Source organism: Alternaria novae-zelandiae, assembly GCF_023758075.1.
Source record: "Alternaria novae-zelandiae strain BMP 2774 chromosome Unknown scaffold_19, whole genome shotgun sequence".
Lineage (NCBI taxonomy): Eukaryota > Fungi > Ascomycota > Dothideomycetes > Pleosporales > Pleosporaceae > Alternaria > Alternaria novae-zelandiae.
Window position 1 is genome coordinate 412,258 of NW_026056979.1, and position 27,846 is coordinate 440,103.

The following is a 27,846-nucleotide window of genomic DNA, read 5'->3' on the forward strand; positions in this document are numbered from 1 at the left end:
ACCACTGGCTGCGCGGCGATGCAGTGTAGAATCAGCATAAGCTTGGCGAGGGAACCTGGCGTTCATGAAATAGGCGCGCGGCATGGAAATCTCTTTTCATCAGAACGCCTTAAGCGTATAGAATCAGTTTGTGCTGAATGAAATGACCCCTCGGACGTCTCGGTGCTTTTGGTGAAGTATGTTGTTTAGTGATGAGATGTGGATGAGGTTCGAGTTGGAAGGAACTTTGGAGCACTGACCACCAAAGCGCGTCGCTGACTAATTGCCGATCGCCGAGCTCCTTGTTACGCGCATCCGCGTTGGAGCTACGTCTTAGCCTCTGCGTTTTGCTGACTTCTGTCCAGATGTCACTTTCGACTGTCGGTGCGCTTGTTCATCTCTTACGTTTATCAACATGACTACTTGGTGCCGGGCTGGCCCTCATCGTGTCAAGCTTCATACGGGCCACCTTTGCCACCAGTCGCGAGCCAAAACCCGGCCCTGAAGTCTAGCCTGAGCATGCGCGAGCTTCTTATTACGAGCATACTTGAAGAACTCAATGTCGCCTTTCGCGTATCTGTGGTCGTTGTAGCTTTATGGGCACGGCGGCGAGATGAACGCTGCGAAACCAGGGCCATTACTTGCCATGGCTGTGGGGTGAAAGTAACGGCACAACAGTATGCCTGTCACTCCTGGACCACACTCAATCTTGCAGACGAAATTGAAATGGCCTACACGGATAGTCGAGAGGGGTGTGACAGAATTCACGCTATTGCCAAGTGTCAGTATGATTTGGCGTGACAATTCTAGGCTTTCCAATTGTCGAACAACGCGACCGCATTCACTTTGAACCTTTAGCAGGTCAGTACACGCCATCGTTCTCAGATGAGTCTGCGGATTCATTTCACACTATGAGCTAGCACCTCTCTCGACTATAAGTCCGTCCACTATTCTCCCACATCACTACTCACCTTCCCGAAACCCTACGCCTTCTTTACAGATCAACCAAAACTTCGCCACTTACTCTCTACACATACTACTCAGATCCGAAACTCCAAACCATCGCTTCAGACCATCATGTCATCGGAAGATGAGAAGATAATATCCTCGCTGGCCAATTTGGACATCGGCATGACCGCGCAGGAGTCGACAGCTGACGCGAACAGCATTTCAGTCGAGAAGAAGCGCCGAGAAGACGAAGAGATGGACCGCATGATTGCTGAGATGGAGGCAGAAGAGAAGAAACGCGAAGAAGATGAGAAGCGCTACGCCGATGAGAAGGCAAAGAAGGCCGAGGGTGAGAAGACCAACGCTGCCAACGAACATGCGAACCAAAATGTGACTTGCCCAAGTCAGTCCTCTGCCCCTGTGGGGAACGAAGAGAATGAACCTGGCGATCGTCATTGCGTTGGTCTGGATGAAGAACCAATTCTCTATGATGACGAAAGCGACGATCCCGACGAATTCGACTATCCCGACGACGTGAGTCATGTCGATCCTTACCTAGAACGCGAAGACTGGGAGCCTATCCGACAAATTTCAGACGATAAGTTCAAGGATATCGTCCTGCTATCCGTGGATCCGAGCGGCCAGCTTGCGCGCGCAGATGTCGATGTCCTCTCCCGCTATGAGGGCGCAAACAATCTGGTTTTGACGCTTCACGTCCGCCACAAAGATCAGGACGACCAAGACTATGTCGTCTCAGTACCATCTGTGGGTACGCAACCTCGTTGGCAAGCGGGAGATGCCCACAATCTGAGGGCTGAGGTTGGTATTATGAAACATCTTTTTCAGCACACAACTGTTCCGGTCCCCGAGGTCATCGCATCAGTAGATTCAGTAGAGGAATCCGACTTGGGTGCACCTTACATCCTCATGAAGCGCTTACCTGGCCGTCGTGCTCATGAGCTGTGGTTCGAAGATACCTCGGATTTAAGCCACATTACCGCAGTCCGTATCTCAAAAGAAACCGAGGCAAAGCGCGTCAACATGTTGCGTTCACTTGCCAAGGCTATGGCAGGGCTACAAAATATCGAGTTCAAGGGCGTTGGCATTCCTGTCTTTACGGACGGGAACAGCAGTGAGACGCATCATGTTGATTATGTATCTGTTTGGAAGGATTACCACAACCTCACTCAAGAGGACCTGGAATCTGACACTCAGGTCGAGAAGTACGGGCCATTCACATCAAGCATCGAGTACTTGACTCCTAACCTGGGCACTCTTTGGCCACGCCTACACGACAAACGACTGAATAATCTTAATGGACCTGACCGCTTTAAAGGGCTAGGCTACAGGAAAATACTCGATATCATCTTTTCGCATCCCGTCATCAGGACTTCCAAACCGTCCAACGCCGAAACCAGCGAGGAAGAGACGTTCGTGCTGTGGAATGAGCTCTACCTCAATAACATTCTCGTCGACGATGATGGTAATGTGACAGGCATTTTAGATTGGGATTGCGTCTACGCAGCTCCACGTTTCGTGGGTTACGCCTGTCTTCCACGTTTTCTCCGCAAAGATTGGCTGGATTACTTCACCGTGCTCGATTTCCCGTGTATGGGATACCAACTGGACCATTACCGTCAGGTTTATATCAAGGCTATGGAGGAGACCGGATGTGATGAAGCACGCTTCACCGCCAAGTCGGGCATGTACTGGGCGATCGAAGACGTACTAATCAGTAAGATGTATGCCCCCGATCTTCTCAAGAAAATCTTGCTTGAGATACCGGAACTGCGTCGCGCTGAGCTCAATGAGTTCGCAATGCTGCTGGGGCGAGGCGACTGGCCTGAGGCTGAAGAGTGGTTGACGGAGAAGATTGGAGAGGTTCTAGATAGCAAGCCCCTGTCACGCTGAAGGGGTCTATGGAGGGAGTGAGACGTGCTGAATGCGTGCGTTCATCAGGAACAGCACCATTAGTATGGAGACTAATCAAGGAGAGCTTTGTAGAGAGATAGGACAGCTGGTATCAGGTTCTGTCGCCAGAGCTTCTTCAAATTTCGCGCGCTGTGTAGTGATACGAAAATACAAGTTCTGTTTATTACACCATTTTTCACTGACTAAAGTGCTTCGATGTTTTCCTTTCTTCTCTCGCTACATGTGGTCAAGTGAAGATCGCTACGTCATGGATCGTGCCTGACATCACCACTCTCACAAGTACACATGTGAGTACATAAACATATCTGCAGTAGTTTCTGAAGAATATACAACTCAGAACTATCAATCTGAACAATTCTCAAAAAATATGGCATCCCCATTAATAATAGTCGTCACCGGCTCCAACCGCGGAATCGGCCAAGGCATCATCAACCTCCTCGCCAACACCCAACACCCACAGCCCCTCCACATCTACGCCACATCCCGCGGTGGCGTAGACCTCAAAATCCAAGCCCAACCCCCCAACGAGATCCGCTACGCAAAACTAGACGTCTCAGACAAATCATCCATAACATCTTTCCTCAAAACCGCGCTTAACGACAGCGGCAAAATCGACGTCTTGATCAACAACGCCGGTATAAACAACAACAACAACGAAACGCCCGATGCCGCCGAACAAGTCATCAACGTAAACTACCACGGCACAAAACAAATGTGTCAACTCTTCCTCTCGGAAGGAAAAATGTCTTCCACACCAAACGCGCGCATAGTAAACGTCTCCAGTACCGCCTCCTCCTTGTCAAACTACCCCAGCGCCACTGCATCCCGTTTCCGCTCTGCAACGTCCATCGCCGACGTAGACACCTTGGCTCAAGAATACATCGACTCCGTACGCTCCTCATCCCAAGAAGCCGCCGGGTTCGGCGCGCCCCCGAAATCGTATCAAGTCAGCAAAGCGCTTATGAACGCTTTGACAGTCGTGCTGGCACGTGAAAACGAGGGCGTGTTGGTGAATTGCTGTTGTCCCGGTTGGGTGAATAGTGATATGGGGAATCAGATTGGGAGGCCGCCGAAGACGTTGGAGGAGGGGGCGAGGATACCGGTGAGGTTGGGGATTGGGCAGCTTGGTAAGGGAGGGGATAGAGACGGCGGTTTAACACAGGAAACTCAGCCGATAAGTGGTAGATACTATGGCAACGACGGAGTAACAGACCGGGGGTGGGGGAGGGCGAGGAAGTGGTGATCGAACTATTGTAATGGTTGAGAGCTCAAGCCATAGAAGACAGTATCTCTAAGCGAAGAAGACCGAGTATACAGAACCCCATCCCCACACTTCCCAAAAGCCCACCTCGATCAATCCAAAAACCAACTCGGCACCTCCGGCCCCCAAACCGCCAAACTCTCGTCCCCCGCCTCCCCCCACCCCACCGGCGTCTCCTCATTAACGCAATCCCCATCCGCATAATGCTCAATCATATTGCCCGTCGTATCCCACCAATAATCAAACAACTGACTCCCCAATATATGCCTCCCCACGCCCCAAACACTCTTATACCCCTTACTCGCCAACCACTCATGCCCCAGATTCTGTGTATCAAAGTCGTGGACTTCGAAACTACAGTGATGGACATGGGAAGTGGGGTTGCTGGACAGGAAAATGGTGTGGTGGTCTGTGTAGCCGGGACCGAGGTCGAGGTGCGCGAAGATGGCTACGTCTTTTTGTTGGGGGAGGGAGGGGTCGGACGGGTTGGGGTTGATGTAGAGGAAATCGGTGGGGACGATGTTGAAGGTGCGGGTGTACCATTGCATTTCGGCTTGGAAGTTTTGGACGCAGAGGCCGTAGTGACCGAGTTTGTGGACGGCGGCGGGACCGGGTTTGAAGCGTTGGAAGCGCGCGATGCGGGGCTTTTCGTTTTCGTAGTTTGTTGTTAGGACTTCGGGAAATGGGCCTGGGTCCTTTTTGGTCTGGCCGTGCATTAGGTTTATGGGGAAGCCTTCTGGGTCGTGCAATGTGATCATGTGGCCGCCGCCTGGTGCGTCGGTCAACTCCTCGATAGGACCAGCACCCGCGACTTTCGACGCTTTTTCTAGCTCAGCGTAACTTTCGACTTCGAAACAGCCGCCGAGGAACTTCTTTTCTCCTTCTTGTGCGTAGTAGACGTATTGATCTGAGCCGTAGCCTTTGAACCATTTCTTGCCTGGGGCTTTTTGGGCTACGCTCATGCCGAAGTCACGGAGGAATGTGGTGATTTCGTTTAGATCAGGGTGTTGGTACCGCATGTGCACCAGTTTTGTGAGTTTGATTTGGGCATCGCGGTCGATCTTTTGCTCTTGCTGCCATTGTCGGAGTGGTTTGCAGGGCTTCGGTATGGCGATGGATTGGTGGACGGAGGAGCCGCGGTTTGGTGATGTTTCCCGGCTTGGGTTCTGGAAGTTTGGTTAGCCTGTTTTTGGACATTGAGATTTTCGTTCATCAAAGAAGAAGAAGCTCCAAGGCGAACTCATGTGTTGAACATGCCAAAGAGTATCGAGGATGCAGATGTGGGGCCGTTAGAGATACATACGGCAGGTGTGATTTTGTCATTAAACTCGTCGAAAGCCATGTTGAAAGAATTTCCAAGTCTCTTTCGTCAAACAAAATCGCTGTATAGAAAGCAGGCAAAGCAATTCGATGTTTGGTTGCCAATGCAGCCAGCGACGGGAGAGTATATAACCGGATGTGGGGAAGGAGATGGCACCTATGCCGATGTGGGGTCCCGGCATCTTCGTAGGGCTGAAGGCAAAGCATCCTGCATCAACGCCACTGGTTCGCATATGCAACAGATACTTGCTGAGCCGGTATGTGGAGAGTTAAGATGATGTGAGATCAGCGTGGCACATGTACAGCCAGCCGCAGTTCGCAAATGATGCTGTTTGTTCGATTTTCACTTCAAAGCTCCATCATTTCCTCTTCTTCCACAGTAGGTTTGGCCCCTTCGACCAAGTTGTTCAGCCATGTACCCAGTCTGAGCGCAGCCTTGCTTATCTGCAGCTCTACGATGGGCACAGCTCCTGCCGCATACCCATTAGTCCCAAGATCTGTGTCGTTCGTTACGCGACTCCACACGTAGTCGCAATCCCATTTGTTGCTCTCCTTCGCCCAACTTGTTGCGCACTCCTCGGGTATGGAAGGGTCGGTACAGGAGAGCCACATGTATGGCGCGGAGTAGAACTGGTCTTTGCGAATACGAGCGACGAGCCCAGAGAAGAACGGATCGATCGACTCGTGCGAGAAGGGATGGTCGACGTTTGCCGCGAAATAGGGTATGTAGCCGTCCCAGACCTTGTTTGTTAGTACATCTTTTTGCTATCGGTGTAATATACTCACAGAATGCAGTTGCGTGTGAGCGCCACCAAATACCACTTTGTACGTGTTGCCTCCTACTTGTCGGCCACTTGCATGTAGAGGCTGATGAATGTCGCCCAGGAAATGAGCAACCCACTTCAACGCATAAGAGCAAGTCAGGTTTGCACCTCCCGTCAAATCACCAGTATACACCTGGTCTATGCACTCCCGCAGTATCCTCGTCTGGTTCGCAATAGCACTAACAACGCATCCGCCCTTTGCGCAGTCCCGCGCATAGTCCAGACTGCAATTCTCAGGTTGGCGATCGTGTGTGTCTATCCAGTGCCACTGGTACGAGAAGTGGCCTTCGCTGGTGTGCGCATACCCGTCTGCCCATGCTGCGGAGCGCCCGACTGAGCCGTTGTATTGGGGTTCGAGGATCTCTGCGAGGACGGACGTGGTTTCGGGTGTGAAAAAGGTTTCTGCCATGAAGCCGACTTGGTTGTGAACTGTGTGGACTTAGCGCTAGTCACTCGCGAAAGTGAAAGGACGTACCGTCTGTGTTCCATGCTGTCGCCGAAGCTACAAGCGTAGCTCCTATGACGATGCTTCTATGCATCATGGTACCGGAGGTTAGTAGAGCTGTCAGTTCTAAGAAAGAAGAAGAGGAGTCTATCTCTAGAGGTATCGAGGCGCGCGGCGCTTATGTACACTCTGGAGCTTGTGGCTGGGTGGATGCGAGCTGAAAGATGGGGCTGGAAGCCTAGAATTCCACTGTTGCCGTATGAGAAGGTCAAGATAGATCAAGCTGAGATTTCGTACAAATGGCAGTATCCCAAGAATGTAAAGACGAGATGATCAGTGTCTGGCGCCTCTGTTGTTGACCTCGGGACGCGTGATGCACTATGATGACGCGCCGTCCACGTGGGGTGGCCGGGGAGATTGCTGCAGGGCAAGCGAACTAGAGCCGAAACGGCAACGCCCATCGCGCCTTCCCCACACGTGCCTAGGTGTGAATCGCCATCACTGCCCAGGTGCGCTTTCACCTGCGTCTGCCACATCTGCGGTCTTGGAGATGGCATTAGTTCCAAATACTTAGACGTTTAGGGCACAGATTTGACGCGATTTTCTTCACCAATTCTGCGACTAACACTCTGAGAACGCTCGAAATGGAAGACAGTGAGGAAAAGAGGGACTGACAATGCATCGTAGATGGCATTGAAGGTGAGCGTCGTTCAATTTGTGAAACAAGGTACAGTTGCAGCTTCCTCCCTTTCACATAGGTGAAGTTTGCGCCTCGATAACCGAGAGCTCCTTCCTGTATTGAGGCGAGATGGAAACGGCCTTCACCTTCCTCTTCGCCAGCTCACACCTAGTATCCTTTTCACCACCTCTTCACCTTGTCTGCTCTCCTTTTTCTTCCTATCTAACCGGCAGTTGTCACGTACCTAGACGCGTCTCAACTCCCCTTCCAAGATCTCATTATCGACAAACATTCCACGTTACCCAGCACCGTCGTCACCATGTTCAAATTACCTCTCCAAACCGCTCGTGGTGTCTCCAGGTCTGCACCAGTCTCTTTCAAGCGCCAGCTACGACCAAGCTCCAGTTCAGCGTCCGACCGCGCCGGATACGTTGACCGAGCCGTCAACGAGCTCCAGGCTGCGCAGGGCGTAACGACTACCGGTCGCATTGTCAACAAGATATGCACGCGCCTCGCCAACGATAGAGCAACGACGCGTACAGAACAGCTGATCTGGCTTGCGAAACATGCCCTCGATACATCAGCAGCACCCAAGCGCGACACTGACAGCAGCAAGGCTTCGGTATACCACAAACCCCAAGAGAAGCAAGAAGATGAGCAAAAGTCAACTGCACCTGAGGCGGACGGCAAACGTTCTTGGGAGGGCGTTTCCGCATGGCCGCATTTGTGGTAGGTATGTGTATCGTCACGACCCGATAAAGAGGCCGACTTATGTGTGCGAACAGGTAGATTTCCGGTTCAAGCACCTCTTTTCGATCATGAGCGCTTCTCTGTCAGCGGGTAGTCCTCAGGACTGTAGGTGTCGAGCCCGGCGCGTGGAAGCTGTGGAAGCTCATGGTTACGTATCATCGTCAGCTGCTCCAGGCCTTCTGAGTAGCTATGTGGACCGAGTACCCCATGTGGGCTGCTACAACAACACGAGAATACGCATGTATACGCTTCGATACGCTTGAGACTGCACCAGCAGGACTGCGATATACTCGGCAAGTGGGCGAGGCAGACTTCAGGTGGCTTTGGGTCATCGGTATCAGGCAGCGTTACAATATATTCAGTCATATCTCATCTAGGCTTCTAGACTACTGGTGTGTATTCGGTGAATTCGGTTCCTAACAATCCAAGCCAACTGAATTAGCGGAAGGTCGGTGGACGCCTGACATTCTCAAGCAGCACCCAGATTAGCATTTCCAGTGTCGATCGTTTCAGATGCAATTTGTGACATGCAAAATGGACCCCAGGAGTAGGTAACAAGGCATCGGGGGCTGAGCGATGACGAAGCCCCGCTTGTGGCTTTGATCTATCCATGGCCAATCACACGCCAAGAAGGCCGAAGAGGTCCGCATCATAGCGCATATGCTCTCCCGCGCGTGGAATACAGGCTTGCAGCTCCTACTTCTCATTCTTAGTGTAGCGGCTCCTCCTGACGCTCTCTCTTGCAGCTTCGTCATTACCTACAATGCCCTCTTACTGAGCCTTCTTTTGCAACCACCATGGCGAGTTCAAGTAACCCCGCGCAGGGCAATGACGCGCCCCGCGACAATGCCCCGCCAACGCAGCCATATACACAAACACAACCCACGTTGGTCTTACCTGGTGGTTGACGACAGTTCTATACTGACTTGATGCGTAGCGCGTCCTCTAATTCACATAACAACCCTAGCGCCAACGATGGTCCCGCCTACGAAGCACCGACCCTAGGGGACCTACCACCCGCATACACCGAGTTGCCAGGCCAGGTCGAGAACGAAGAGCTGGGCACCAACGCAGTAGTCGCCGACGATGGACGTGTTAATATCCGAATCGATCAGAAGAGCCGCGCGCTGTCACAACTCATCCTCCCACAAATACAGCGTCAGCTCACAAACGCGCAAGAAGATCCTGAGCCGCCGCCACCGTACGTCCCAGAGTTCCTCGGCGGTGCGCCCGGTCAGCAGCCTCCGCCTCCGCTGAACGTCGTCATACAAGTGGTGGGCTCTCGCGGTGATGTCCAGCCATTCGTCGCATTGGGCAAGGTGCTCAAGGATACGTACGGCCATAGGGTACGGTTAGCGACACACCCGACGTTCAAGGACTTCGTTATCGAGAATGGACTGGAATTCTTCAGTATCGGAGGCGACCCAGCTGAACTTATGGCTTTCATGGTGAAGAACCCGGGGCTGATGCCTGGCTTCGATACATTGCGCAGTGGTGACATTGGCAAGAGGAGGAAGGGTATCGCAGAGATTCTGAGCGGCACATGGAGATCTTGCATAGAGACTGGAAACGGTCTCGGTGTAGATCCGCTCCAGCAGACTGTCGAAGAGTGGATGGGTATCGAGGACCAGCTGCCCGAGCAACTGCGCAAACCATTCGTCGCAGATGCCATAATCGCAAATCCTCCCGCTTTCGGACACATACATTGCGCTGAGAAGTTGGGCATACCTTTACACATGATGTTCACGTATGTTTGGTCTCCTTCAGATACGTGCACCTGCTAATTCGGATAGCATGCCGTGGTCGCCTACACAGCAATTCCCGCATCCACTCGCCAACATCCAGTCTAGCAATGCAGACCCCACCATCACAAACTACTTGTCGTATATCATGGTCGACGTGCTCACATGGCAGGGTCTGGGCGACGTCATCAACAGGTTCCGCAAGGATAGCCTTCGGCTGGATCCCATCAGCGCTGTCTGGGCGCCAGCCATGCTCGCGCGTCTGAAAGTACCTTTCACATATTGCTGGTGAGTATACTTAAATGCTGCTCACAATTTGACTCACATCTCACAGGTCTCCTGCACTTATTCCTAAACCCAGGGATTGGAACCACCACATCTCCGTCGCGGGTTTCTACTTCCTGAACCTCGCCTCAAACTATACACCAGCCCCGGATCTTGCAGCCTTTCTCGATGGAGGTGAGCCACCAGTATACATCGGCTTTGGTTCCATTGTAGTGGACGATCCAAATGCCATGACCAAGATGATCTTCGACGCCGTGAAGATCACCGGAAAACGTGCGTTGGTGTCCAAAGGCTGGGGCGGGCTAGGAGCCGATGATCTTGGAAAGCCAGATGGCGTCTTCATGCTTGGCAATTGTCCTCACGACTGGCTATTCAAACGCGTGTCTGCCGTCGTACATCATGGTGGTGCAGGAACTACGGCAGCTGGTATCGCAACTGGAAAGCCGACCGTTGTTGTGCCATTCTTCGGAGATCAAGCCTTCTGGGGAGCCATGGTCTCAAGAGCCGGCGCTGGGCCTGATCCCATCCCATACAAGGAACTCACCGCAGAGAAGCTTGCCGGAGCTATCAACGAAGCCCTCAAACCGGAAACACTCGATCGGGCGCAGGAGCTCTGCGACAAGATCAAACAGGAAAACGGCACACAGAAGGGAGCTCAGTCATTCCATCAGATGCTTAATTACGACGAACTGCGATGTGCTCTTATGCCAGACAAGCCGGCTGTCTGGAGACTGAAGCGGACTGACGTGAAGTTGAGTGCTAAGGCGGCTACTGTACTGGCCCAACAAGGCGAAGTGAACTTCTCTGACATGAAACTGTAAGCAATCGCATGCTCGATTTATGACATGTGCTAAAACTTGTAGATACCGCCCTCGCGAGTATGTTCCTGATGAAGGCCCTTGGGATCCAGTTTCTGGCGCAGCTGGTGCTATTATGGGAACAGCAACCTCAGTGATGATGGGTGTTGCTGATATGCCAATTCAGACTCTCAAACTACTCAACATACATCCTGATGCCAGATCTAAGAAAGGCAAAGAAAAGGCCACAGGTACCGAAACTTCGTCGACCGGAGAAGGAAGTAGTGGACGCCCGACGACATCGAGGACGGCGACTGATGCTACCGATCGCTCAGGTAGAAGTGGGGCCGCAACACCAACTGCTGCTGATGCTGCTGCTGATCTGGCCCGGATACAGGCGGACAACCCAGCAGTCAAGAGCCCTGGCTCTCCTGGTACGCCTTCACACAGGTCATCATTCATGTCTCAAGCATTTGCTGAATCTACCCAAGGCTCGCGTTCGCGGTCTCGCAGTCGCTCCAGATCAGTGGCTGGATCTGCAGCACCATCCAACACTGGGCCAAAGCCAAGCATGGCCGAGAATTGTGAATCTGCAGTAGACACTGGGAAGGGTCTAGCTAGGATTGTTGGCGCTGGCTTCAAGTCACCCATGGACTTCTCACTCAATGTGGCTAAGGGGTTTCACAACGTACCGAAGCTCTACGGAGCAGAAGTGCGACAGGTCGATAAGGTTACCGATTTCCAGAGTGGCATGCGAACCGCTGCCAAGGTATGTTGACTACAACGCTACGAATGATGTTTACTGATGTCAATACAGCAATTCGGCTTTGGTCTTTATGATGGCATCACTGGTATTGTGACGGATCCTTACAAAGGCGCAAAGAAAGAAGGTGGTATCGGCTTCGTCAAGGGAGTTGGACGCGGTATCATGAGCGTACCATTCCGCGTCATGGGTGGTGCTTGGTCGGTTCCTGGCTATGCCATGAAAGGACTCTACCAAGAAATGGTCAAGAGCAAGGGAAAGAGCGTGCAAAACTACATCATCGCCGCACGTATCGCGCAGGGCTACGATGAAGCATCCGAGGTAACGCAAGAAGAACGCGACGAGATTGTGAAGAAATGGAGTCACATGAAGTGGGGTATCAAGAAGAAGCGCAACGTTGGAGCTGAGCAAATGGACTCACTCCATTCACTTGTCCAGCAGAAGAAGGATAGGAAGGATAAGCGCTCTGCTATACTCGACTCGCATGTTGGTGCAGTAGCCCAGCCATCAGCACACGCGAACTCCGTCCCACAAGGCAGCGCCGCAGGCCAATACCCTGATCCCCCACGCAGACGCGGTGTCGAGCCTGAGATCCGATCAACGATTCCCAGCTGGCGGCAACAAGAAGCCGAACGAACACGCGCATTAAGACGACAAGAAACCCCCACATCAGGCTCCCCATCAATTGCATCGTCAACCGCCCCATCCCAACAATCACAAGCCGATCTCGAAGCCCAACTCCGAGCCGAAGAAGAAGAAGACCAACGCGAACTCGAACGCGCCATCGCCGCCTCCGTCGCCGAATCCTCGCGCGGCGACCCGGAAGAAGACCGCCTCGTCGCCTCTGCAATCCGCGCTTCCATCGCCGAGCTCGAAAACGCACCCCCTTCCAGTAGCGGCGCGCCGACCCAACAAGACGAGGAAGCAGCGCTCCACCGCGCCATGGCAGCCAGTATGTCCGAAGCCGGCAAAACCGACATGACGGAAGAGGAGAGGAAGGCGCTTGAAGAGACGCTCAGAAAGAGTTTGTCTGAAACGAGTAAGCGGACAAGACGAGACAGCGATCATCATGAATGGGATTCTGATAACGATACCGAGGACGATGAGGATTACAAAAGAATTATCGCTGAATCGAAACAGCTTGCTCAGATCCATGCGGAGCATCCGGATGAATATGCGACGTCGACGCGAGGTGCGCAGCAGGAAAGCGGTGTTATGGATGCGATGAGTCAGGCTATCGGTGGTAGTGATGCTGCTTCGGGTCAGACGCATGCTTCTCCACCTCCTTACGCTCATTCTTCCGCCCGTGCTTCTACCGCCCTCGGAGAAGACCAGACGCGTGATCACGACATAGATGCGCGGGCCGCTCCTCCTCCACTCCCCCATCGCATCACAATGCAAGACAACGATAACGACGATGAAGATGCAGAACTAAAGAAAGTGTTGGCAGAAAGCGAGAAAGCGGAGAGTGAACGGATTAGCAATTTGGAGAAACAGAGGACCGAGGAGGATATTGTTATGGAGTATGTGCGGAGACAGAGTTTGCTTGAGGAGGAACATAGGCAGAGGGTTAGGAACGGGGAGGAGAGTGCTGGAAGGTAAAGATGCTAAAGGGAGGGGTGAGGGTGGTATATTTGCTGAATGACGAAATGTGATACCCTAGTGAGAGCAACGATACACGATTTATGTTTTTCCTTGAATATGGGTTGCAACGCGACATCTGATTGAATATTCTAGATCTATATGATGAAACATTATCTCCTATATACATACCATCTCACCATCCGAAAAAGATATACTCAAAAGATTTTACAAGCGGGTATACCCCCAAACGCCCAGTCTTCCATCACACCTGCGAACAAACAAAAGAACGGATAAAAAAAAGGAAACTCCCCTCTCCGCATGCTATGCTCACCCCGGCGCCGCCCCCGTCAAAACCCTAACCCCCCACCCCCACCACCCCTCCCTCTCGCCCAACACCCTCTCCAGCTCCCCGACCCTCCCCTCCACAAACTCAACCTGCCTCTCAAACTCGCCCACCACATCCTCGATATCCTCGACCTTGCCGCGTAGAGCACTAATCTCATACTCAAGCTTATCGCCCACGTTCCCCAATTCCCTTAGACTAGCCGTCAACTGCCCACGGTTATTGGTTACAGTCGCGTGCGTGTCTTCGCGGAGGGAGTGGTACGTGTCGAGGCGGGGGTAGTAAATCGATTCTAAAGTCTGGATGTCTGTGTCTGCGGAGGCGGAGAGGGCGGTTATGGAGGAGAGGGCGGTGGAGACCCAGAGGGCGTCTTGGGTGGAGAGGGTGTGGAGGTGGGTGTGGAGACGCTTTAGTTGCGTGGAGTGTAGGTTTTGGGTTGTGGCGCGGGTGGTTAGGGCGGCGGTTGTAGTTGTGGTTGTGGTGGTTTTAGTGAGGTTGTTGTCGTCGGCGTCGGCGTCGGCGTCATCTGCAACTGCTTCTTCGTCGATGGGATCCGAAGCGTTGATTGTGGGCCAGCGGAGGACGCTTTCTTCGGCTGTGCTGAAGGAGAGGTGGCGGGGCCACCAGTTTTCGTTGCGCGGGGGTTGGGAAGGGAGGAATTGGGTGCCGGATTGGGTGCGGCGGAGGAGGGGTGGGACTTGGGCGGTTTGGTCCACGGGAAGGTTTTGGTCGAGGTCTATGCCGTGGTAGATGGATCCGGCGACGGAGCTGGATATGGTGGGCGGTTGATCGGGCTGATCTGAGACGTCGCTTTCGATGATAGAACTGCGTAGGTTAGACGCGTGGCGGCCACCAATTAGCTTGTTGTCGTTTAATGACACCACTGAGTCGCCTGGGGTTTCGGTAAGCTGTTTGGTGTAGGCCGGTTCCTCGCCCATTGTACTCTGAGGCGACATGAGAGAATAGGGATCGTCCGACTGGCTTTCGTAGTAGTCCATCGACGTTCTTGAGTCTGCATACTGTGGTGTGCCACTCTTGGTTCGATGCAACACGTGTCGTCCATGTTCTTCTCGCGATACTTTGCTTGCATGAGTGCGCAGACCCACGGCGTTCTTGATATGATGGAAGCCGCTGCCAGACTCTAGCTTGGCTTTGATGGTGGCCCGCTTCGAATACGGATCTTTGCTGTCTTTCTCCTGGCCATCTGGCGAAAAGGTTTCTGCCTTCTTCATCTCCGAAGACCCTGTATCGCGCTTCGCAATGCCTTGTTGATCAAGCGTTGATTCTCGTCGGACCAGCTTCGGTGCAGGGTCATGTTTGTCTGGGGAGGCTGAGCGTGCTTCTCCGCCAGGAAGTCGATCGAACATGCTGTCGCCTGATACAGTTTTCCTGGGCTTTCCGTGCCACAACCACTTGGCGTGTTCACCTCTCACAAGCTCCACAAACTGGTCAATGTCGACAGTCTCGACTTCAGCGATACCGTCCTTCTGTCCAGCCCCAACAATGCCCATGACCATCTCACCGCCCTTGCCTCCTAACTCGGCCACGGTGGATTTGAAAGCCCGGGGAACGGCCCAGCCTTCTTTACTCGCTGCCTTTGCTGAGGCTCTTCGTAGCTTATCAAGCGTGTGTCGATCGAGGCGTCGCGTCCTGGGAAGATGTTGCGACTTCTGGAAATGTCCGATACCACGCTTAGTGGCCTCAATGTCGAAGACATCCTTGGCAACTGCAGCGCTACAAGCACTGAGTCGGTTTCGGGCACCCATCAGCATACCCAGCAGAGCAGCGACTGTGGTAGGACCAAGAATGCCATCGTGAGGTTCCACTGTGTAGTACTCCGATCCAAAGTCTATCCACCAGTCGTTGATAGCTTTCTCCGTGACATCGCACAGCAGCCCGTCTGCATACTCTGGTTCCAGCTTCCCAAACAAGACAAGTGCCACTTGACAGAGCTTCACAAGCTCAATGACGGAAGCGTTGAACGGGATCTTTTCGCTAGTACGGTATAGTTGCTGGAACTTGGCTTGCGTGGCACTGCTTGGCGGCGTGAGCTTTATGCCCAGCCGACCCGAACATCCCAGTCTCTTCAGATTCTCGTTGACGAAGAAGGCCTCGCGATATTTCTTCAGATCGCCTCCGGGGATGGGAATGACAGTCAGGGACGAGGGAAAGCCACTGAGGTTTGTGACCATCAAGGCGCCATAGGGGGTGTCCTTCCTCCGCGCATGGTACTCGGTCAGCGATCTGAAGTACAGGCGCATCTGCGGCGACCATTCCTCCTCATTCTTGGGTACGCTTATGATTGTGGCCAGCACAGTGTCCTCAGGATTGCCGGTATACGTTGTGATGAGGAAGGTGGGATGGGTGCGCGAACAGGCCCATTGCTCGACGAGGTATATCTCGTAGCCCTCGATCTTCTGGCGACGGGCGAGGACGTGGCATGAGGTGGTCGGGTCTTCTTCGATGTAGCGCGCGGCTACCACGTCGGTCAAGACGAAGCGCTGGTGTCCGGCAGGCGACGTGGGAGACTTGATCCTGGCCTCTTCGGGTATCATTTCGGTGGTAGGAGCTTTGGAGAGCGGCTGTGGGCGGGACTGGGCTGTAGTCTTGCGCTGGGTTGACGTCGTCTGCAGGGGCGGCATCTGGTCCCGCAGCTCCTTCTCCGTGTGCGTCCGCGGCGGCGACATGGGCAGTGGGTGCGCCATGTTAGGCTAGAGGCGGTGAGGTATGTTTCGGATACACTGCAGGGCGCTGCAAAGGCAAGCTCTTCATCGTAGAGAGGTAGGCGCAGAGTCTCGCCGATGCCCGAGCGCGAGCCACCGGTTCGAGGGCGACAGTGTGACGGGGAGCGAGTGGAATGGCACTTTATGCATGGTTCCAGCAGTCTCGAGCTCGGCGCTGCATCTGGATGGCGAGAGGGCGTCGGTATAGGGGAGGTTGTGCATGCGGTGGAGCTGATGCATCATGCGCGCGGACGTCGTCGGCCTGGTCCCCCACACGTCATGCCCGCGGCTGCAGCGACCATGCGGCGATCGCGAGCTCGACGCCAACTCCAATCCGCCAACACGACGGCCATGGACAGCGGAAGAGAGCTCTGCTGGCCAGACAACAGCTATTCACTGCCAGCTGACCCTCTCCCCAAACCATCATAGCCACTGCCCCAGGGCATCCCACCCATCGCTATCAACACCATGGACGACCTCCGCGAGCAAGTGGAGCTGCTGGAGAGCAGCGCAAACCTGTCCACCAGCATCGACGATGTGCAAAAGGCCATAGACATGCTGACGGCAGCTCGCGCTAAGATCGCAGCTGGTGAGGACTCTGTCAACAATCTCGTCCTGGACCCTGCTAACTTGCGCGACCAGATGCGAAGACGGCGCCCGTGACCCTCGCCAAACTCCAGGACCCGTTCAAAAAGTCGCTGGACGCGGTAAACAAAGACCTCAAGCCAATCTACGCTGGCCTGAACAAGTATGGCAAGACGCTGGACAAGGTGCGCTTCCCTACACATGCATCAACACCACCAACCTAACAATTATGTCCAGAAATTCAAAGACAAGCCCCTCCCCTCCGCCGACAACGATGCCCTCTCCTCGCACCCCTCGCTCATCAACCGTGCCATCGCCATGCACCTCCTGCGCGAAGGCCAATTCGAAGTAGCATCCACCTTCATCGAAGAAGCGCGCCGCCAGCCACCCCACCCAGAACCCACGCCCAACACGCCGAATCCATACATACGCGAAGCCTGGGAGAAAGACCTAGCAGAAGGAACCTTCAACTCGGAGCAACTGCAACGGCAATTCGCCGACATGTACCACATCCTGCACCAACTGCGGCACGAGCAGAACCTCGCCCCCGCCATCCAATGGGCGCGCGAACGCAGCGCCCTCCTCGAAGAACGCGGCAGCAACCTAGAATTCGAGCTGTGCCGGCTGCAATTCGTCTGCCTCTTCGACAGTGCATCCCCCGCCCCCAACGACGACTCCTTCATGTCCGACTCCTCCGACGAAGCACCCCCCACAGGCCCCCTCTCCGCCTGGGCCTACGCGCGCCGCGAATTCCCGCCCTTCCAAAAGCGCTACGCCCGCGAAATCCAACAGCTCCTCGGCGCCATGGCCTTCTACCAAAACATACCCACGTCCCCTTACCACCGCCTCTTCTACAACACCACCGCCTGGGACGAAGTCGCCCAGTCTTTCAACCGCGAGTTCTGCAGCCTCCTCGGCCTCTCCGCAGACTCCCCCTTGTTCATCGCCGCCACAGCCGGCGCGATCGCCCTGCCCTACCTGCTCAAAATGCAATCCATCATGAAGGAGAAGCGAACCGAGTGGACGACGCAGGATGAGCTGCCTGTGGAGATTCCGCTGCCGAGTCAGTACCATTTCCACAGCATTTTCGTTTGTCCCGTGTCCAAGGAGCAGAGCACGGATAAGAATCCACCCATGATGATGCCGTGTGGCCATGTTATTGCGCAGGTGAGTTTGGATACGCTGAGTAGGGGTGGGCATAAGTTCAAGTGTCCGTATTGTCCGAGTGAGAGTCTTCCCAAGGATGCGATTCAGGTTATACTATAGAGTAGGAGTGGTGGTTACAGAGTAGGAGTGGTGGGGGAGATGGGAGTATTAGTGGATGGGATATGGATATGCACAGTAGGGGCATGGGAGGGAAAGAAAGCTTCTGAACGTTTGTGGACAGGATTGAGAGCGTTCACGGATATAATTTCGGGCTAGAGGAATTGGAACCGTATGGGATGGGCGATGATGTTTGGAATGTATCCATTCCGACGGATGACGGGGATGATGAAGATATGGTGGCGGAGGAGTGGTATGTGGTGTTTTAGCGTTTGGGCGTTACAGTATGGTGGATATCTTTATGGTCGGCTGCTTCATAGCATCACGGTATCTCCAGCATAGGCGGGTCTTTTCCCCGCTACAAATGAAAAAATAACTTGCATACATCTTGAAAGTAATTCCACACTACACGCACCAACCCACTCACGACCGTATCGCCTTCAGCACCGTCTCAGTCATAGCAAGCACCTTCTCCTCCTCCAACCGTTGCGCAACAAGTCTGTCACAGAAATTAGCATCATCCACCCCAGTAAAACTCCACATAGTTAAACTCACTGTAGACTAACTGGTAGGCCGTGAAGTAGCTCAGGGTGATCTGATAACTCATTAGTCATGCACTAGTGTTGAAAATATGGGAATTGGGCCAAGGTAAGTGGCACTTACAGCTATCATAAGCAGCCTGACAGGACTCGCTCTGCGCTTTGTAGTCGCTCGCATACTGGTCCACGGCTCTATCGACTGAAACGCCACAGGGGAATGAGGTGGCAGAGTAGTCGACGACGTTGTACACGCCCGTGTATCCGACGTATTTGAAGTCGCCGTGCGCTACGCTTGCGTAGGGCGTTGTCGGCGCTATTCACAACTGTTAGACCAAGAATGATTGAACAAAACAACGGTTCTCAGCTGCCTTACCTAAAATACCATCGAGTCCCTCAACCCCCATCCACTGTTCCAGATACTGTCGCTGCAGCTCCGATCGCTCCGTATGCAGTTTCCACATATCATAAACACCTAGTTCCTTCGCGTGTTTGTACTGTATCATTTCAGGCCGGTACGGCTCGCCCGTTACACCGAGTAGCGCCTCGACGCTCTTTCCTCCGTCTGCAACGAACATGCGCCCTAGAAGTTCTATCGCTTTAGCATGCAACTTCGGATTCCAGACCAAAACCTCATGGCCCGCTTTCTTCAGCTTGACCGCCGTTTCCTGCAGCGCACGCGTCACCGGTGGCGTGGGTAGGCAAATGCCGTCGTTGTAAAGCACCGCGATCTTGAGCTTCTGTGGGGGGTCTACGGCCCGCCATGGGATTGGCAGCATCTTTGGGTCTAGTTTCCAGCATTCTGCGTCGACGATGGCTTTGGAGTACATTGCGATATCCGACAGTGTCTTTCCCATGGGTCCGTTTACGGATTGGACGGCTTCTTGGCCGGCGAGACCGGAGCGGCAGCGTTGGGTTGTGAAGCGGCCGAAGGAAGGGCGCAGAGTGAAGATACCGGTACATGCCGCTGGGATACGCAAGCTGCCGCCCTGATATTGTTAGATCTGAAGTTCTAGTGCGAAGTGGTACTTACGATGTCTGTTCCGACGCCTAAGGGACTTCCGCCGAATGCGATGAGGGCGGACTCTCCGCCTGAGGAGCCACCAGATGTGACTTTGCGGTTGAGTGGGTTGACGGTGCGGCCGAATGTGTTGTTCACGGACTCTGCCTGTGTCTTGTCAGTTTCTAGCTCGTTGTATATGCGCGTGTACGTACGATCATCATGGCTGTTGGCACATTGGTCTTGCAATACTGGACAGCGCCCAGTCGACGCAGTATTTCCACCAGCGTCGCATCGTATTCGGCCGGTTGGTTCACTAACGAGGTGAAGCCTACGGTGCTGTCTTTCCCCTTTACGTTGAAGTTGTCCTTGAGCGATATTGGCAAGCCATGGAGCGGTCCTACGGTCTTGCCGGTTCGTTCGAGATGCTCGTCGAGGGCTTTGGCTTGCTGTACCGCTTCATCGAAGAAAGCGTCGCTGAGACAATTCGTCTATGCACTTATCAGACCACCGAAACTCTGCTCTACGAAACTCTGCCATACCAGCTGATGCGCCGCTGCGGCGCATTTGCAGAACGCGACCGTGACGTCTTCGGCGCTCCATGCTTTCGACGCAATCTTCTCGAGGATATCTGACGCCGTGCTCTCAGTGATCGCGAGTTCTGACTCCGTAAGCCATCCAGATTCCCTAGGCCACGTCGTGACGTCGAGTTGTGATTCCGGTGGAAACTTGTCCTGGGGTATGCGGTATTGAGTCGGAATGGATTCCGCGAGCGCTGCGCGCTTCCCCGCGGCAACTTTCTCCCAGTTCGCTTCAGATGTCATACTTCAGGACTTCTTGCAACGCCAAACTACCGTGATAAGGGAGACTGTAATACTCAAGTATATTAAACTGGAAGAGCAATTTGTAAACATCTCCGTGAGTATCCTTCGCCATTCCGTATTCCTATCCTCCCCACTCTCGGGTGCATCTGCGCCGCGGTCCATACGTGATGGCGGCCCTGAACCGAAGCCATCGAAGACGTCGACAGTACCATTCCCCGCATTTACACGCGCCCAAGCCAGACTAACTCCTAGCAGACATGCCGCTCAGTCGGCCGAGATAGACCGCCGTTGCTCAAGAGGATATACCTGCCGTGTTGAGATTCAGATACGCCTGCCCAAGCACCCGATACCGGCAATCAGCTATCCAACCACGGGCGTCATGATCGTCGGTGAGGGTTACTGATTGTGAACGCTCCGAGTCAGGCATAAGTGGCGTACTATCATCCATATCTCGTTCCCAGCGTCTATCGGTCCTTTCATGCATGGACGGACAATGTCACCCGAAGAGATTCAACTACATACAGAACTGATAACGGCGATTGTTTGGAGACGCGATAGAATCGTCCTTTGTCGCGCAACCTCATATCTTCAGCAACGAGGCGCAATACCTCTGCTCAGCTGAGGTCAACACTTCAACATCTCGACTTTGAGATAGCAATCTCCAAAATGGCCAACAGCTTCATCGCCTATCTTCGAGGCGACCAGAATGCGCCAGGCGAGCGCAAGCTGGTGCAAAAGCTCGACTTCTTCATCCTTACTTTCTGCTGTCTCATGTACTTCCTGAACTATCTTGATCGCACAAACCTCAACAATGCGTATGTTTCTGGCATGAGGGAAGAGTTGAGTTTCAAGGGGAACCAGCTCAATCAAATCAACACCGTTTTCACGGTTGGGTGAGTGAGCATGAGAAAGAGTACACGAGAAACTCTACTAATGTCACAAATCCTTAGATACACCATAGGCCAAGTCCCCTGCAACATAGCCCTCTACTACATCAAACCCCGCTACTTCTTCCCAGCATGCATGGTACATCTCCCCCATCCATCCCCTCCACCCACAAGCCACCCTTCCTAACAAGACCACCAGGTAGCATGGGCCGGCCTAACAATGGTAACAGCCGCCGCGCAAAAGCCGCAAGACATAATGGCCATCCGCTTCTTCCAAGCGCTCTTCGAATCCTCCACCTTTGTAGGAACCCACTACATCCTGGGCTCCTGGTACACAGAAAAAGAGCTAGGGAAAAGATCCGGCATCTTCACTGCTTCGGGCCTGGCTGGCACGATGATAGGCGGTTTTATCCAGACGGGGATTCATAGTAGTATGGATGGGTTGAGGGGGATGAGTGGGTGGAGGTGGTTGTTTAGTAAGTTTTCAAATATATTCATGCATCTACATATACATGTATTAACATCATTCCCAGTAATCGACGGCATCATCACCCTCCCCGTCGCCCTCTATGGCTTCCTCCTCTTCCCCGGTAAGTCCTGGCTATACGAAATGCATGTGAGACATATACTGACTTCGTACCTCTACCTCTGCAGACACCCCCCGCAACACCCGCGCCCCCTACCTCTCCGCCAGCGAGAAGGCGCTCGCGATATCCCGCGTCCCCGAAGTCAGCGAACGAACCCCCATTTCCTTCTCCTTCCTAAAACACTGCTTCAGCACGTGGTACTGGTATTTCTTCGTGATCCTGTGGATCCTCGCCGGGGAAACCGAATCCTTCAGCACAAACGCCTTGCTCCAACTGTACATGCGCTCCCATCCAACGGAAACATACACCGTAGCCCAGAACAACAACTACCCAACCGGAGTACCAGCAGTCGGCATAGCATCCACACTCTTCTGGGCGACCCTCACGGATTTCATGGGCGGAAAACGTTATCTAGTGGGCTACTGGATCGCAGCCACCGGCATCATTACCTCCGCGCTCATCCTCGCCTTTCCGAACTCCACACCCATCCACTTCGGCATGTACTACTGGGCGGGCAGCGTATACGCCTGCCAAGCCACGTTCTTCGCGTGGGCAAACGATGTGCTAAGGTACGAAGAAGATAGTCTCCGTGCCGTGGTGATAGCGAGTATGAATATGGGGAGTAATGCGATTAATGCTTGGTGGAGTATTTTGTTCTACGGGGCGGATATGGCGCCGTATTTTACGAGGGGCATGTGGGCTATGATTGCGGTTAGTATTGGTATGGGGGTGTGGTGTGCGGGCGGGGTTTGGTGGCAGGAGAGGGCTGAGGCGAGGAGGGAGGGGAGTGTTGTGCATGCTGAGGTTAGGGGGAAGGGGGAGGAGGAGGGGAGGTTTGGAGAGGGGGCGGTGGAGGGGGAGAAGGTATAGGGGCTTGGAGATAATGACGTTGTTGTTGTACTTCTACTGAGCGGCTCGGGGAGCTAATACAAACGCCTTGACAACGCCGAATTGTTATGCAATCATACTACCATCCATCCATCAAGAGCACAAGACCTATCCTATCCTATCCTACATCGCTCATATCAACCCCTTATGACACACCACCAAACCTCTGGCTCGCCCTCCCGCCACGCATACTATTCATGAAATCAGCCGAAGGATCACTGCCCAGTCCATTCCACCCATTAGCACCAACACGCTGGCCCTCCCTCTGCGCCTTGTTAATCTTCTCCTGGAGCTGCGAGGCCCCCGAATCGATAAGCTGGAGCTGAGCGAGCTGTGTGTTGAGGACGCGGACGACTTTCGTGAGGGGATCGTCTGGCTTGCCGGTCTTGCTGAGCGTCTGCGATGTGTTATTGATCTCCTCAATCATCTCCGTGAGGTCTTTGTTGAGTTCGTTGAGGCGGTCTTGGAGTTTTTCGGCGAGCTTGTAGCTGGGGGCTTGTTAGTCATTGTGCAAATTTTGAGGGTTATAGATACAACTTACGTCCTCTCACGCTCTTGGTCTGGGCCGCGAAGCGTCTCGTTCTTGCCGCTGACACCGTGCATCTTCATGAGGTTGTCAATCTCCTTCTCGTAGCGATCGAGGTAAGAGTCGAGCTCTTGCTGGTTCTCCTCCATCATCGTTAGCTGCCTCTCGACTTCGGCGGCGTCACGCTCGGCTTGGAAGGTCTTGGAGTATAGTTGGCGGACTTTGTCGGAGTTCTCGACGAGCGCCCTGTCCCATGATGCGACTGTTTCGGCTTGTGATTGGAATTCCTTCTGGTACTTGGATAAGTCGGCGGCCCAGCGGGTGATGATCTCGTCCATGGACTTGTTCTTCAGGCGTGATTGCGCTGAAGGTGCAGGTCCGGCAGTTGACGCAGCAAGTCCGCTTTGGCCTGCATTGTTTCCGCTTGTCGCTCCAGGGGCGGGAGTTGGTTGTGAAGTAGTGTTGGACGACGCTGCTGGTGCTTCGCTTCCTGCAGGCTTGCTGAACAAGCTGGGAGTGGCTCCAGATGTGGTGGTTGTAGCAGCTCCAGAAGCAGCGGATGTAGTGTTTCCGCCTCCCAATCCACTTCCAAGGCTGGGGAATAAGGATGTGTTTGACGATGCGGTTGTCGTAGGCGCACCGCTTGTTGCAGTGGTTGTAGCTCCAGTTGTTGCAGCGGTGCTAGCGGGAGCAGCAGGCTTTGGAAAGCTGAAGCCACCGCCCGTAGATGCTGGGGTGGAAGCTCCCGCAGGCGAGAATAGGCTCGGTGCCGCAGAACCGGATGACGCAGCATTGTTTCCACCCAGACTCAGGCCCGAGGTCGCAGTAGGCTGCGAAGAAGCTGGCGCAGCAGATGAGGTACCCAAGCTAAATCCTCCCAATGGCTTCGCAGGTGTCGAGGAGGGGGTGTTGCTGCCCAGTCCGCCAAATAGCCCACCTGCAGGTTTGGAAGCCTGCGCGTCTTGTGAAGCAGGCGCTGACGGGCCACCTCCGAATAGGCCGCCCGAGGCAGTAGACGCAGGTGCAGCGGGCTTGTTCGCATCGCCCGAGGCGCCTGTGTTTCCTCCTAGGCTGAAGCCGCCTGAAGGCTTCGCGGCAGATTGTCCGGATGCAGCGCCGAATAGACCAGGTGTGGAAGACGCAGAGGTTGCTGCTGGCTTTTGGCCGAACAGCGAGGATGTGCCTCCGCTAGACTGGTTGTTCTGGCCGAATAGACTTCCACCTGGAGGTGCGCCGGCTGGAGTGGTCGAGGGGAGGAAAGACGTCTTGTTTGCTGCTGGCGTAGCTGTTGGTGTCGAGCCTAGACGGCATGTCAGCAGTCGCGTTGGAAGTCACAGATATGCCCAGCTACTCACTACCTGCTCCGCCGAATCCACCAAATGGAGAGCCGGAAGATGCTGGCGCCGCGCCAGTTGAAGCTCCACCGAAGAGTCCACCAGCTGGTTTTGGCGCATCTCCCTCCTTCTTCTGTCCGAAGCCAAAACCGCCGCCGAAACCTGGTGTTGAGGATGGGGCCGGTGTAGCTGAGCCTCCGCCAAACAGACCACCACCAGGCTTGGATGCAGGTGTGTTGGATGCGCCGCCGAAAAGACCGCCTGAGCCGCCTGAATTAGCTGCACCACCGCCAAAGAGGCCGCCGCCGCCGCCGCTGCTAGCTGGTGTGCTCGAGGTGTTGTTTGCGGTGCCGAAGAGAGATGGCGTCGCGCTGCCAGTGGAGGGTGCAGCGCCAAACAGCGACTTCTGAGGAGTGTTGCTGCCGCCGCTGTTGTTGGCAGCGCCGCCGAATGTGAAGCCGCTCATGATGGCGGGTGTGGAGGGTAGCTCTGGTGTTTGTTGTTGATGGGCGCTGGAGCTGTTGTGGTCGGCGAGATATCGAAAACGCGCGAAAGTCTAGTCGTGTCGCGCCCGGGGATGCAATTGTCGGGCCGCTAATGGACGAGGTCAAAGAAATGCGCGTAGTCGTGTATTCTTCTCACGCGCATCGACGTCGCGCCCAAAAGTTAGACAAACAGGTGCAAGGGTCAGGGCTTAGCTCCGGTGAATTGTTGTTCCCACCTTCCCGCTGCTGGAGCGTCCAGACCGCTCGTCCCCGCTAATCGAGCGTGCCTGAACGACGACACGCTCAAGCAACGAGGCGCAGTCTCCTGTCGCCTTCGCAGATCATTCCTCCTCCGCCTCTATAACCGTGACCCAGGTCTCACGACGTCTCCCACAACACACACACCCCGTCGAGTATAGCAACATCAATTGCCTCGACATGCCGGACGAGCTAGCACCACCCCGCAAGAGCGTAGAGCTGGAAGACCCCGGCGCGAAAGAGCTGGGTATGTTGTCTTGCTCATACGGTGTATTCATTCTAACATCACATAGCCGACTCAAGCGATGAGCACTTCTCCGATGCTACCGAAGGCCAGCCTGCACGGTCGGACATGACCTCGCCCATCCCCATCACACGAGTTGAGCGAGTCGACGACGAGCCAGCCCACGGCGAGGTTCCCGGAACAGACGCATACAACATGCGCACCCAAGACGCAGTTCCCGACGAGGTGGAGATTGTACCAGAAGGCGCACGAAGTCGCAGTGCCTCGCGCGTCAGCGTAAACGACAGGCCTCTGACACCAGGAGGAACACCAGTGCCCAAGACAATTGTCGAGAAGATCGACCCCGACCAGCCCAGCTACGGCGATGTTCCCGGTACACTTGCCCACCAGCAACGTCTGGCCGATGCTACGCCTGACGTGGTTGTCAGAGCACCGGAGGAGCCTTCCCAGAGCAGCAATCCAGGTACGTAGGGCATTTTCTTGGTGCCTCCTGCGTACCATTGACGGAAGAAGGGTCACCAACCTCGCATGACAGGTCCCCAATAAGCCCGAGTGACGGCGCAACCGAAGCCGCACCTGAAACACTTGCCGAAGCCGACGCCGACGCCTCGATTGAGCAAGACGACGACTTTGGCAACGCCGACGGTGACGACGATGGTTTTGGCGATTTCGACGACTTTGAAGAAGGCGAAGAGGGTGACGATGATTTTGGGGACTTTGACGATGGGTTTCAGCAAGGCGAGGACGATGCAGAGACATCATTTGATAAGCCCCCAGAACAGCCTCCTGTACCTGTCCCCTCGCCAGGTCCTGTAAGTCGCAGCAATTCTAGTCCACATATACTACTGCCTTGTCCGCTTGCTGTGGTGACAATCTGACTAACCTCTCCTTCTACAGCCCGTCTTAGGCTTTGACCAACTCACATCACTTGAAGATATCGTCTCAGCAACACAGCCATACCTTGATGACATGTACCCTGCACAGGACGGCATACCCACAATATCTACCAATCCCGAGGAAACGCGGTCGATATTCCTCTCAGAACGGAGTCATTCATTATGGACACAACTAGTCGCACCGCCGCCACTACAACCTCCCGACTGGGTCCGCTCGCGCATACGGCGGCTGTTCTTGGTATCCCTAGGTGTACCCGTCGACCTTGACGAGATCCTCCCTGCATCCAAACAAAAGAAGCTCATCCTCCCTTCAATACACATACCCGGCGGCTCACCGCGCCCTTCTTCAGACGGTCGAAATAACGGTGGTCCCTTGGGACGCATCAAGCGCGAGAACGAATCATCCACTTCAGTTGACTCATCAAGTTCAAAACCAGAGCGGAAACGCAAAGGACCGCCACCACCACCCGAACTGGACATCAGCAGTACCATGCAGCTTTGCGCGACAACAGATGCAGCACTGCAAGGGCTGACAGACGAGGAGTTGAAGATGCACATCGACCACCTAAAGGGCCTGCAAGAAAGAGCAAAGGAGGTGTTTGAGTACTGGCAGAAGAGATTAGAAAGTGCACTAGGCGACAAGGATGCCTTTGAGCAAGTCATCGAGAGTCTGGTTGCGCATGCGAAGAAGCTCAGGTAGCCAGTCTCATATTTCTGAAATACAGTTTAATCATATTTCCATTGAGGTAGCCGAGTTTTGGAGATATCGTTTGTATCTGACCCCTTGTGATTCGCCCGTAGATTCAATTCTTGGGTCAAGCGAACCACAGTTGTAACAGAGCTCGCACATTCTAGTGCCAAAATATGTGTTAATAAAAGGGTGGAGGATCTTTTCTTCTCTTCTCTTGGAGTATCTCTTGTAGGAATACACTGCAGGACCCTGTCTTCTGAAAGCTTTCAACTGCCGCAAGAGAGGTTACCATGTCATATACTACTACCAGAACCACGACCACTACCTTTACCACCACCTATACCAGAACCACTAGGACTATCTATACAGAGACCGCGGCTGCTACAAACATCACTGTTATCACAAGTCGTACAAGCCCCGCAAGCACGAGTACCACCACAACTACGACCGCAACCATGCCTTACATC

The 27,846-nt window shown here is 54.1% G+C and overlaps 11 protein-coding genes across 11 annotated transcripts; 6 read left to right on the plus strand and 5 right to left on the minus strand.

Moving 5' to 3' along the window:
• Positions 1 to 1,056: 1,056 nt before the first annotated feature.
• Positions 1,057 to 2,838, plus strand: J4E88_008468 (uncharacterized protein; the record flags this gene model as incomplete). The annotated part of the gene is made up of 1 exon (XM_049402078.1): positions 1,057 to 2,838. One exon carries the CDS (start codon positions 1,057 to 1,059, stop codon positions 2,836 to 2,838), a length of 1,782 nt encoding a protein of 593 aa, XP_049252176.1.
• Positions 2,839 to 3,226: 388 nt separating this feature from the next.
• Positions 3,227 to 4,102, plus strand: J4E88_008469 (uncharacterized protein; the record flags this gene model as incomplete). Its single annotated transcript, XM_049402079.1, has 1 exon — positions 3,227 to 4,102. One exon carries the CDS (start codon positions 3,227 to 3,229, stop codon positions 4,100 to 4,102), a length of 876 nt encoding a protein of 291 aa, XP_049252177.1.
• Positions 4,103 to 4,360: 258 nt separating this feature from the next.
• On the minus strand, positions 4,361 to 5,462 carry J4E88_008470 (uncharacterized protein; the record flags this gene model as incomplete). The annotated part of the gene is made up of 3 exons (XM_049402080.1): positions 4,361 to 4,368; positions 4,422 to 5,286; positions 5,424 to 5,462. The coding sequence occupies 3 exons, from the start codon at positions 5,460 to 5,462 to the stop codon at positions 4,361 to 4,363; spliced, it is 912 nt and encodes a 303-aa protein (XP_049252178.1).
• A 326-nt stretch (positions 5,463 to 5,788) lies between these two features.
• J4E88_008471 (uncharacterized protein) lies at positions 5,789 to 6,806 on the minus strand (the record flags this gene model as incomplete). Its single annotated transcript, XM_049402081.1, has 3 exons — positions 5,789 to 6,181; positions 6,398 to 6,693; positions 6,740 to 6,806. The coding sequence occupies 3 exons, from the start codon at positions 6,804 to 6,806 to the stop codon at positions 5,789 to 5,791; spliced, it is 756 nt and encodes a 251-aa protein (XP_049252179.1).
• Positions 6,807 to 7,707: 901 nt separating this feature from the next.
• Positions 7,708 to 13,327, plus strand: J4E88_008472 (uncharacterized protein; the record flags this gene model as incomplete). Its single annotated transcript, XM_049402082.1, has 7 exons — positions 7,708 to 8,117; positions 9,106 to 9,885; positions 9,932 to 10,168; positions 10,215 to 10,982; positions 11,029 to 11,396; positions 11,490 to 11,731; positions 11,780 to 13,327. 7 exons carry the CDS (start codon positions 7,708 to 7,710, stop codon positions 13,325 to 13,327), a joined length of 4,353 nt encoding a protein of 1,450 aa, XP_049252180.1.
• A 309-nt stretch (positions 13,328 to 13,636) lies between these two features.
• Positions 13,637 to 16,357, minus strand: J4E88_008473 (uncharacterized protein; the record flags this gene model as incomplete). The annotated part of the gene is made up of 1 exon (XM_049402083.1): positions 13,637 to 16,357. One exon carries the CDS (start codon positions 16,355 to 16,357, stop codon positions 13,637 to 13,639), a length of 2,721 nt encoding a protein of 906 aa, XP_049252181.1.
• Positions 16,358 to 16,843: 486 nt separating this feature from the next.
• On the plus strand, positions 16,844 to 18,226 carry J4E88_008474 (uncharacterized protein; the record flags this gene model as incomplete). The annotated part of the gene is made up of 3 exons (XM_049402084.1): positions 16,844 to 16,964; positions 17,018 to 17,145; positions 17,198 to 18,226. 3 exons carry the CDS (start codon positions 16,844 to 16,846, stop codon positions 18,224 to 18,226), a joined length of 1,278 nt encoding a protein of 425 aa, XP_049252182.1.
• A 420-nt stretch (positions 18,227 to 18,646) lies between these two features.
• On the minus strand, positions 18,647 to 20,583 carry J4E88_008475 (uncharacterized protein; the record flags this gene model as incomplete). The annotated part of the gene is made up of 7 exons (XM_049402085.1): positions 18,647 to 18,722; positions 18,779 to 18,818; positions 18,887 to 19,075; positions 19,136 to 19,748; positions 19,793 to 19,927; positions 19,975 to 20,250; positions 20,302 to 20,583. 7 exons carry the CDS (start codon positions 20,581 to 20,583, stop codon positions 18,647 to 18,649), a joined length of 1,611 nt encoding a protein of 536 aa, XP_049252183.1.
• Positions 20,584 to 21,249: 666 nt separating this feature from the next.
• On the plus strand, positions 21,250 to 22,927 carry J4E88_008476 (uncharacterized protein; the record flags this gene model as incomplete). The annotated part of the gene is made up of 5 exons (XM_049402086.1): positions 21,250 to 21,476; positions 21,534 to 21,609; positions 21,670 to 21,946; positions 22,004 to 22,060; positions 22,125 to 22,927. The coding sequence occupies 5 exons, from the start codon at positions 21,250 to 21,252 to the stop codon at positions 22,925 to 22,927; spliced, it is 1,440 nt and encodes a 479-aa protein (XP_049252184.1).
• A 163-nt stretch (positions 22,928 to 23,090) lies between these two features.
• J4E88_008477 (uncharacterized protein) lies at positions 23,091 to 25,271 on the minus strand (the record flags this gene model as incomplete). The annotated part of the gene is made up of 3 exons (XM_049402087.1): positions 23,091 to 23,433; positions 23,487 to 24,771; positions 24,827 to 25,271. The coding sequence occupies 3 exons, from the start codon at positions 25,269 to 25,271 to the stop codon at positions 23,091 to 23,093; spliced, it is 2,073 nt and encodes a 690-aa protein (XP_049252185.1).
• A 457-nt stretch (positions 25,272 to 25,728) lies between these two features.
• Positions 25,729 to 27,388, plus strand: J4E88_008478 (uncharacterized protein; the record flags this gene model as incomplete). The annotated part of the gene is made up of 4 exons (XM_049402088.1): positions 25,729 to 25,795; positions 25,842 to 26,255; positions 26,306 to 26,604; positions 26,690 to 27,388. 4 exons carry the CDS (start codon positions 25,729 to 25,731, stop codon positions 27,386 to 27,388), a joined length of 1,479 nt encoding a protein of 492 aa, XP_049252186.1.
• Between the last annotated feature and the right edge of the window lie 458 nt (positions 27,389 to 27,846).